This window comes from Sitophilus oryzae, unplaced genomic scaffold (assembly GCF_002938485.1).
Source record: "Sitophilus oryzae breed Bouriz unplaced genomic scaffold, Soryzae_2.0 scaffold_1620_pilon_pilon, whole genome shotgun sequence".
In the NCBI taxonomy this organism is placed as follows: Eukaryota; Metazoa; Arthropoda; class Insecta; order Coleoptera; family Curculionidae; genus Sitophilus; species Sitophilus oryzae.
Genome location: NW_022146304.1, coordinates 1,886,348 through 1,897,660, shown reverse-complemented (window position 1 = coordinate 1,897,660; position 11,313 = coordinate 1,886,348). Strand labels below are relative to the sequence as shown.

Genomic DNA, 11,313 nt, shown 5'->3' with positions numbered 1-11,313 from the left:
GCGAAAACTGGAGGCCTTCGAGATGTGGGCATACCGTAGAATGTTGAAAATACCATGAACAGAACATGTAACCAACGTGGAGGTTCTGAGAAGAATCAGGAAGAGCGTAGAGATCCTCAAGGAAGTGAAAAAAGAAAATTGCAATATCTCGGCCATATCATGAGAGGTCCAAGGTATGAGATTTTGCAACTCATAATCCAGGGAAAAATTGTAGGAAAAAGATCTGTTGGAAGGAGAAGTACATCCTGGCTCAGAAACCTGCGAAAATGGTTTAATGTCACGTTATCTGACCTATTTAGGGCCGCAGCTTCCAAGGTCAAAATAGCAATGATGATAGCCAACCTCCGATATGGAGACGGTATATGAAGAAGAAGATATTTCTTTCTATGCATGTCTAACACAGTTCTGGGACGGTTCAGAATCAGTAATAAGAAAAACTCAAAATAGCTTAATATTAATTAAAAAAAAGCTAAAAAATGAGAATAAAAAATAATTTGTTTTAGTACATACTTTGACAGCAAATAAATAACATCAATAACAACATGGTAACTATAGGATATGTTTTTTTTTCGACTATTACGATGTACTTCTTAAAAAATATATAGAATTTCTAATGACATTTATTGTCACTTTTCTATGGGGTGTTTGAAAAGTTGTTATCATTAACAAATTTTTCTTTAAACATTCTTAGCTTTTCAAAAACTCTCTTCAAACATATCTCGACATGTTATAAACAAATTATTAGACACCATTATGTACGAACAATGCCGAAATACATCCATTTTCTATTCCAAATTCCGATTTATTTTTTTTAAGTTTTTTAATGCCATTTTTTGCATTCAACTACGAGCCCTGTCTCAGTGAAGTTGGCCCAACTACCAAAATCATGTTTTTTTAAAGAAAATTGCCAAATTAATGAAAAATATCACATATTATAATATATTTCTTATAACATACGAAATTTTTATTCAATTGTAACCTAAAATACTTTGTTTCAGAGAAAAAAATATGTCACAAATTAAAAAGAGTGTCAATTAAAACAAATCAACGAAACCAAATAGCATCAAATTACCACTGCGTTACAATTACCTTTTCGAGTGATTACTGCTTCGATACGTCTTAGCATAGTGTCAACTAATGTTTAATTACAGTACATTAAATTACAGTCAACTGACTTAAATCTATTCTAAACTTCTTGAAGACGCATTCGCATTAATTTTGAAACGTTTCTTGCCGGATTTTATCGAAGCTTATTCTTCACGATATGCCACAAGATTTCAATCAGCGACAGATCTAGGCTACTGAACGTCCATTTTAGGGGTAAAATATTGTTTTCTAATATCCAATTTTATACCTTTTTAGGCATATTTCAAGCAGCACCATCTTGTTGTAAGATGCATTCGATATTATTTAAACGCATGTGTTCAATTTGGGGATTTAAGGTATCTTGAAACACATGAATACACTTATCATTCTTGGAACCATCTACAAAGTGTAATTTTCCGACTCCACTAGCTGAGATGAATCCCCAAATCGAAATAGAATCCGGAAACTTAACTTTCATGCCATTTTAAGTCATTATGAAACACTTTTTTAGATCTTACGACACGACTCCTATTATCACCAACGCATATTTCACATCTGGCTTCATCATTCCAAATAATAAAATTCCATTGGTTCGGAGACCATAATTTCTCATCTTTGGCCCTTGGCTCATGCTAACCTATTTTTCTTCTGAATGTTTGTTAGTAAGACAGGCCTTTCGCCTATGAGACATATGAAATTAAAGACGAACAAAAAATAATAATAATTTAAGTTCACCTTGTAAGTTTTAAATCACATTTTTTTAGCTCTCTGGCTTTATAATTAGCATCCCGATTTTGCTTGATAATCATTTTTAAAGCACTTAGGTTGGTATTGGAAAAGTGCAGATGAGTTACAGTTCTCGGTTTTTGAGTCACAGATTCAGTTTTTTTGCACAGTTTAATAATATTTCGAACTGTACATCTCGATATATTGACATTATCAGCGATTTGAGAAGCATTTTGATCTTTTAAATGCAAGTGACTGATAACTTTTATTATTTTGTCAGATACAACTTTACCATGAGCCATTATTAGTTGTTAAAGACAACACTAAATTACCAACATTAGTAAAACGTCAAAATCATCTTTGTACCAACGTCAGTTTTGTTTTACAAAGCTGGTTTTTATTTTATTGAATCGAATAAATCGACCTTAACATCTTAAGTTCTCTATTACGTATTTTGCCAAATACAAATAATCTTACCAAGAGGATTATTTCATAATAAGACTTTTTAAAAACCACAACTTTGTAAAATACTTATTTATATTTATATAATTTATATATTTATTAATTTAGAGGTATATTTATTAATACAACGAAGGCCAACTGAGAAGTGTTTTATTCTGAATTTTGACGTTATTCATAAACTAACAAACCACGTTCCTTAATATACCTATAAACAAGGTATTTTACACTTAGAAACTAACAATTTCATTTCATCATTTATTCTACTATAATAATATTCCAGTATATTGCAAACTTCAGTTTTCTTTCCATATAATCATTTAAAGAAACCAAAAATATTATATTACAAATAAAATTTTGATATTGTGCATTTAAATTTCGCGTAAGAAATAATGGCCTGATAATATTGTGTCCGAATATCCCTGCCCAAACATTTACTTTCTGTGGATATTGCGTCCTTGTTTTCGACAAACCTGTGTTGGTTTTCTTTGTTTCAATATCGATAATTTTGAACATGGGGTTCATTATTTAAGGTAAACGTGCATTCGTCAGTGAAACATATGTGTTTTAAAAATTCTCTATCCGTGTTTGCTCTTTCCATCATATCAAAACAAAACGCCTGCCGCCGTATTTCGTCCCCATGTCGTAGCTCTTAGTGCTTTTCATATTGGAAGGAATAGTATTTATTCGTTTCGAAATTCGAAACGCTGTAGTGTGATCTATTCCTATTTCATCCTCAAGTTTCCTTGTGCTGATCTTTCCATCGTCGTTCTCTTCCACGCACAATAAAACTTCCAAGTCGGTATCATTTCTTACATCTTCTCTTTGTTCCTGCTTTGCTTCACATCTGCAATTATTTATTAGGGTACCTTTGGTCTCAAATCTCTGGATATTCCTTGCGATTGTAGATTTTCCAGGTATCGGTCTATTCGGCTACAGAGCAGCAAACATGTCCGACACCTTTTGATAACTATTTCCTTGATAATACCATTTAATCATCAATACTTTTGCTTCGGTAGTATTCATGGCTAATATTTTCGATGTAGGTATGAGTTTTTAATAATAATAATAAAGCACTAAATAGACAAATTTCGGAAATGACAACTTCATTTGACAGTTATCTTTTAGTTATCTTGACTGGTGCTCATAAGTAAATACAGGGCCATAAGAAAGGAGAAATATTTAAAAAGAAATCGGCGATAACTCGTAAACGGGCTAATCAAAAATATCTAAAGTTATTTTTTTGAATTTGGGTTTTAGTGCTCTTCAATAAACCTAAATAGAATTATTCTCTAAAATAATTATTAGGGAAGCCAATAATTGACCACATTAAAATTTACATGGGATTTCCTATGTCCCGCTCGACGATGCAATACCCGGTATAGTCTCTTTGGCGATTAATATCGTTCAGGTCCCAAGAAGCCTTAAACATTGAATTTCTTAGTTCCTCGGATATTTTTGTCACAAATTTTAGTCTGCAGTTTGTGCAAGGAGCTTTAATTTTTCTTTCAGGCCTTTCCTTTCCAATCTATGTAAGCCTGTCCGCTATTTTTCAACCTCTTGATTTTGTTTCTTTGCCAGTTTTGCTGATTTTTAACTCTTTTACGCATTTTTCTTTGTTTTTTTTTGCTCTACGGACGAAGATGAACTGTCATATAAAGGCTCTTGTACATCTAGTCTGCGTGTCTTTCTTGGGGCTCTTTCAAGCTCAAAGTCAGGATCTAAATCTTCGTCATCTCCTCCAAACGGATCTGATTCCGACGAAGACACATGTGAATCCTTTAAAAATGTATTAAACGTTTTTAACGATCGATCTAACTTAGTGTTGCAATTGAATTAAGTGGACTGTATTATTTTCATAGGTGCGGTTCGTGAACAAATGCGTTTTGCGATATAATATTTTGCGATGAAAAATTACATTAAATAAATAGAAAAGAAAAAAAAGGTCGATTGTTCGCCTACCTTGTTTTGTTGCGAAATCTGCAGCGTCTCTGGTCAACAGCGAATTTAAGGATCAGCGGATCACTTGTGTGCACACTCGCCCGGTTCGAACACTTCTCTTCGACTCTCTCGTCGCACTACTACTTCCGCGTGAAGCGGGCGAACAAAAAATTACGCGACAAAAAATATATTAAATATAAAAATAAAAATAACTTATTTTAATCCTAAACATCCAGCCCCCCTGTTTTGTTAAATACGAATTTAGCAAAATAAAAAAAATATAATTTTCATTGAAAGAAAAAAAGAAAGAAAAAATAATGAAGAGAAGAAAAAAAAACAAAATTATGAAGTTGGTAACCGACACAACTTTACTAAAGGTCGCATATAAGTGCCAGTATCTGTACGCACTTCAGCGACTCTTACAATGTTATCAGTACCTGGAAATAGTTTTGTAACACGAGCAATTTTCCAGGTCATTGGTGGAATATTTTCTGATTTAATTAATACTAAATCGCCTTCATTTAAAGGCTGGCCTGGTGTAAGCCATTTAGCTCTCTGTTGGAGGGTGTTTAAATATTCAGAATGCCATCTTGTCCAGAAGTCTTGATGCAAGCGCAGTAACAGTTGATATCTATCTAAATTATTAATCTTTAAATTTGACATATCTGGATCTGGCAAACACGTAAGGGGTTCAAGAGTTAAAAAATGTCCCGGGGTAAGTACTAGAAAATCATTTGGATCGGAACTTTGGGGACTTAACGGACGAGAATTTAGTAAAGCTTCGATTTGTACAAGAATTGTATTAAATTCTTCATATATAAGACGCTGGTCTCCAATTACACGAGCCAAATGTGACTTTACGGATTTAATTCCAGCCTCGTACAGGCCCCCGAAATGTGAAGCTGACGGAGGATTGAAACGCCATTCAATTTTTTCTTCAGCTGCGGCAGTTTTAAATATATTAAGAAGGTACTTATTTGCACCGGAAAAATTAGTGGCATTATCAGAGACAATTTTTGAACATCTACCTCGTTGGGCAATAAAACGGCGTAAGGCACATAAAAAACAATTGGCGCTTAAATCAGAAGCTAGTTCTATATGAATAGCCTTCGTGGCGAAACAAACAAAAATACAAATGTAAGCCTTGATCACTTTTACACCGCGAATACGTGTAGCTGTTATAAAAAATGGACCTCCAAAATCGATCCCGACCACAGAAAATGGTTTAATCTTTGATATTCGACTGGCAGGCAAATTGCCCATTAAGGGTTGCAATGTAGGCGGGTTAACTCGAAAGCATGTAAGACATTTAGAAAGAACGCGTTTGACAGCTCGCCGTGTGGATAGAATCCAATAGTGTTGCGAAAGTAAAAACTGAGTAGTTTGCACTCCTGGATGTAGATTACATTTATGTGTATATTCAAGCAAGAGATATGTTAAGCGGCAATTACTTGGAAGAATTAAAGGATATTTCTTTTCATAATTTAACAACGAATTTTTTAATTTACCTCCAACTCGAAAGAATCCCAAATCATCAACAAATGCGGCTAATTTGCAAAAGGGTTTAGACATTAACTTTTTACTGAGAAAATTTTCTAAATCCGACCTAAAATATTTATATTGCACATGTTTAACAAGCAGTAGTAAAGCGTTGTTTAAATCACGAGCAGAAAAATAAGAAGTATTTCTTGAATTTGGGTTCCTCAAATTAAAAATAAATCGATTAACATATCCTAAAATTCTTTGTATTTTAGAAAGTGATGAATATTTTTCTAAAAGTTGTTCAAAAATGTCAAATTGATTAACCGTTATTAAAGCAATTTTTCTTTCTTCCTTATCCGATTCATTTATGGGAAAATCAGGAGAAAATTTACAAAAATTATCATAGAATGTGGTTGTCGGTAGTTTGATAAAATCTGGTCCTGTCCACCAAGAAGAGCATTTTACAAAATCTAAAGGAAGAAGGCCTCTGGACGCAGGATCAGCGGCGTTATTTTCCGTAGCGACGTGCAACCAAATAGAATTAGGTAATTCTTGAATAATAGCGATGCGATTGGCGATAAAAGGTTTAAAGCGATGAGGAGATGCGTGAAGCCAATGTAATACATTTAGCGAATCAGTAAAAGTAAAAATATTTTTAAAAGTAAGCGTAGTAGCGAGTGACTTTATTACAAAATGTATTAATCGTGTGAGCAATAAAGCTCCACAAAGTTCTAAGCGAGGAATTGATTGCGTTTTGAGCGGCGCTACCTTTGATTTAGCAGCGAGCAGAATTGTACTTATTCTATTTTGCGATACAATTCGGACATAGACACACGCTGCATACGCATGTTGGGACCCATCACAAAATCCACATAAATCAACATATTCGTACGTTTCCGAAAAAATACAGCGAGGTATGCGTAGGGCGGATAATTCTGACAACTGAGAATTATAATCGTTCCATCTTTTTAAAATATGCGCTGGTGGAACGTCATCCCAATCTAAGTTTAAAGACCATAACTTTTGTATTAATAATCTTGAAAAAAGCGTTACCGGAGTTAGAAAACCCAGCGGATCATATACACGAGCGATGTCTGATAAAATATTTCTTTTTGTACAGGGTTTCTCTGACGGAGTGACAACATAAGAAAAATTATCTTCATTTGGATTCCACTGTAATCCTAAAATTTTTAATGTAGGAATCGGTTCCGAATCAAAAGATACACATTTAGTATGTAAAAGATCTGAATCGATATGTTTTAAAAATTCATGGTTATTACTAGCCCATTTTTTCAATTCGAAACCTTCCTTTTTTAATAAATTGGTAAGATCGCGTTGCAGTATGACAGCATCGTCAATTGAATTACAACCGGTACAAATATCATCAACAAAAATGTTATTTGACAAAAGAATATTCGCGGCAGATTTATAATTATGTTTTTCGTCATTAGCCAACTGAATGATTGTTCGAAGAGCAAGATATGGTGATGAACTGACACCAAAAGTAACCGTTTTTGAATTATATTCTCTAATTGGTTCCTCATCAGGAAATCGCCACAATATTTTTTGAAATTTATAATATTTTGGATCAATTCGAATTTGGCGATATATAGCCTTAATGTCAGCTGTGATAGCGATAGAAAAAATTCGAAAATTTAATAATACCGAAGCTATATCTTTTTGCAATTTTGGACCAGTCATTAGACAATTATTAAGCGATAAATTATTTGAATCTTTACAAGATGCGTCAAATACTATTCTAACAGGACTAGTAATTGAATTAGGATTAAATACACAGTGATGCGGTATAAAATATTCATTTTGATCACAAGAAGTTGCTAACGCTAAGTGATCGCTGTCTATGTAATCTTGAATTATTTTTCGATAATCATTATATAAGGTTGGGTTAGATTTTAAACGTTTTTCTAATGAAAGAAATCTGCGTAGAGCTGATAATTTTGTATTTTCAAATATCGGTTCGATTTCTGTTTTAAAAGGAAGAGATACTACATGCTGACCTGAGTCTAATCTATAAGTAGTTTTTTCATAAAATGATTCGCATTTTAAATCTTCTTTAGAAGAAAATGATTTATTATTAATTTCCTCAACCTTCCAAAAATTTTGAATAATATTTTTTATTGAATTAGCATTACTTTGAGCGAAAAATGACAGCGTTGGTAAACATTTTTGTGACATTGAAGAAATATCTCCTATTATTATGTAACCAAATATTGATTGTGTTAGGTAAATTAGAATGCGGAGCGGGGAAAGTTTTCCATCTAATAATATTTTATTAAATATTGAGGCGTTTACATTAAATGACGGATCTGCTATAGTAATATTTTTAATATGAGTCCAGTCAGAAAGATCAAAGTTACAAGTCGGTAAATTTGAAGCGCATACTTGATCTAACACCAACACGTGAACGTGTAGTAGCGACGAAGAAGTATGAAGTGGCGCTATTAAACACTGAATTTCGCCGTTAGATGTCCGACTGTGCATATTACTGAGTCCAAATATGTCAACAATACGCGTGCGTGTTTTTTAACCTAATTTCTTCACCCATTGTTTAGAAATATAACAAGTTTCACTTCCTGAATCCAAGATAGCCCTAATAATATGAAAATACCCAAGCGCATCTTTTAATCTAATTTTAACAGTCGGTAAAATATCGAAACTATGCGATGTATCGCTCCGAACACCGAAATGGCTATAAACTGGCTGCGATTCTTCTGACCGTGCGGCGGATTGTCGATTCGACGGGACTATTGATACCGGGGTGATTGGATTTGTAGTGAGCGGGGTATTTGCGTTATTTACATTTTGCGAGCAATTCTCCTGGGAGACGGAATTATTTTGCGATAAATTATTATTAGAAAAATGAAATAATGTATGATGTCTTTGACGACAAGTGCGACAAGTAGATTCAGAATTACAATTCTGTGTTGTATGTATGCTACTTAAGCAATTTATACACAATTTGCGTTTTTTCGCTAAACTATATCGTTCGCGAGGCGTTTTACTTAAAAGAAGCGAACAACTATAAATTAAATGATCAGTGTTACAAATAGAACACAATCGATTATTTGTGCGATTATTATGCGTAGATGATGTTGATAAAAAAGTGTTACTTTTCCGCTACGAAGAATTATCACGTTTAGTATTTGAATTATATTGATTATTGCGCGAATTTTTAGGTTTATAGTTAGATTTTGACTGTTCTGATAAAGAAGATTGTAAATTTAAATTATCATTAAAAGATATATTTTCAAAAGCGTTACAACATTTTTCGATATAATTTATGAGTATATAATAATCAGGCATATTAGAATTTGAACCATGTTGAGTTTCAAAAGTGGCTACAAGTTGAGACGGTAAGCGTTTTAAAATCATATAAGTTAAAATAAAATTCCAAGCATCTATAGGGTAATCTAAATTTTGTAAAGCAGCGACATTTTCTGAAAATGTATCTAAAAGAACTCTAAGTTCTGGTGAGTTTTGGGACAATACTCTCGGTGCGTTGTCAAGTTCACTCCAATGATGGGTTGCTAAAAGTCGTTTGCTAGAATATCTTGATTTTAACGCATTGTATGCTGTCTCAAAATTTGAAGCTATTAAAGGAAATCTTAAAATATGTTTCTTTCTTCTAGACAATTTACTAAATGAGAAAATTTTTCAATTTTTGTTAAATACTTATTATTATATACCATAGCGTCAAAAACTTCAATAAAAGATGTAAAAGATGTTAAATCACCGGAAAATTTTGATAATTTCATTTCAGGTAACTTTGGTCGCCCTAAATTTCTAGCTTATTGATCAGAATCAGTTTGTGTATCATTATTCATATTTTTTGCTGTGATGCTATGATAGATTGCTTTAGTAGAGAGAAAATTCATTTCAAAATCTTTTCTAATCTGATCTTCCGTTAAAAATTCAGTTTCATCTGAATTTGACAACGATAAAATGGTATTATGATGTTTACTAAAGGTTTCGAATATTGTGTCTATATATTTATACCTCTGTATAAAAACAGGGCGTAAAGAATCATCTTGTTTAGCGGATTTAGCGATATCAAGCGTCTCTTTAATTCTGTTTATTTCAACCAACCGTAAAGTTTTAGCTTTTTTATATTTATCAGCGTCGGACACTGAAGGCGGCATTTTGAAATAAATAAACACCAGAGAGTAGTAATATAATAATAAATGAAAACCAGAGACAACTATTCAGAGGCAAAAAATAGTAAATATAAAAAACAAGAATAAAAAACAATTCAACGTATTCCACCAATGCACAAGATATTGATCTTGAATTTAATTTTTTGGCGTATTAAAAAATATTTTATACTCCTATAAAATATTTATATTAATAATTAGTTAATTTTTAAAGGTGAAAATGAATAAAAAAATGAAAAAAAAAAGAATTATCTGGAGCGGAGGACCAACAATGTTGCGATTAAATTAAGTGGACTGTATTATGCTCATAGGTGCGGTTCGTGAAAAAAATGCGTTTTGCGATATAATATTTTGCGATGAAAAATGACATTAAATAAATAGAAAAGAAAAAAAAGGTCGATTGTTCGCCTACCTTGTTTTGTTGCGAAATCTGCAGCGTCTCTGGTCAACAGCGAATTTAAGGATCAGCGGATCACTTGTGTGCACACTCGCCCGGTTCGAACAATTCTCTTCGACTCTCTCGTCGCACTACTGCTTCCGCGTGAAGTGGGCGAACAAAAAATTACGCGACAAAAAATATATTAAATATAAAAATAACTTATTTTAATCCTAAACACTTAGGTTGTCCAATGTTTAATGTGTTGGATGTACCAGCCAAAGATGTTTGTAAAATACTAGATATAGCCGGCAACTTTGTAGTTGACAACTCATCCACTTTTGATAAAGTTGATGCACCATCCACGATTTGTTTACTCCGTGTTTCTGATGCCACTTCTAGGATCGGGGACTGCATGAGACTTTCGTTGGCCACAGGTTCTCCAACTGAAACCAGAAACATTGTTCGATATAACTACATAATGTATACATGCAAAATTATAAAAAAAAATAATAAAGAAAAACCTTGTCATAATATTTTCATACCATTATTAAATATGGCATTTGGCTGACGAAGCTGAATATCCTCAATGGAAATTGTTCCGAAGGATCTACTCTTAATAGCAGATGTTGTTTCTACTGGTAGTAAATATGCGGGAGGTTCCAAATTAGCACAATCTATCCAATAAACGGCATTTTTCCTGATAGGCTGACGATAAATTAATATTTTTAATAATAATTAAAAAACTTGACACCTTAATTAACAAAATATTGTAAAAAATTGGAATTAAAAATAATTCTTACCATTTGACTCGTCCATATTAATCATATCGACAATTTTTTTCCCTCTTCAAGGAATAATTTTTCAGGAAAACCGAGGACACAAGAAGTATTTTTATAAAAAAGTGCAAATCCGAACAATTCTATGTCCGCAATAAATGATCTTATGTCCTCAAAATAGTAAATCAGAACTATTCTATGTCCATTAAAAATCATAGCGAATGCCATTTAACAAGACAGAACTAGTCTATGTCCACAATTTTATTCGCGCCGACGAACGAAATGTTCTCTG

General features: G+C 32.9%; 1 protein-coding gene across 1 annotated transcript; it reads right to left on the bottom strand.

Moving 5' to 3' along the window:
• Positions 1-3,873: 3,873 nt before the first annotated feature.
• LOC115880184 lies at positions 3,874-9,854 on the bottom strand. The gene is made up of 3 exons (XM_030897321.1): positions 9,712-9,854; positions 4,636-7,723; positions 3,874-4,050 (listed from the first exon to the last, which is right to left on the bottom strand). The coding sequence occupies exons 1-3, from the start codon at positions 9,852-9,854 to the stop codon at positions 3,874-3,876; spliced, it is 3,408 nt and encodes a 1,135-aa protein (XP_030753181.1).
• Between the last annotated feature and the right edge of the window lie 1,459 nt (positions 9,855-11,313).

Excerpts from the sequence above, each read along its gene's own strand:
- LOC115880184 (XM_030897321.1), bottom strand. The coding sequence starts at position 9,854 with ATGCCGCCTTCAGTGTCCGACGCTGATAAATATAAAAAAGCTAAAACT. Across the intron at positions 7,724-9,711 it reads CGCCCTGTTTTTATACAGAG|ATTAGACTCAGGTCAGCATG; the intron begins GTATAAATATAT and ends AACTACTTATAG. Across the intron at positions 4,051-4,635 it reads TTCCAGGTACTGATAACATT|GATTCACATGTGTCTTCGTC; the intron begins GTAAGAGTCGCT and ends ACATTTTTAAAG.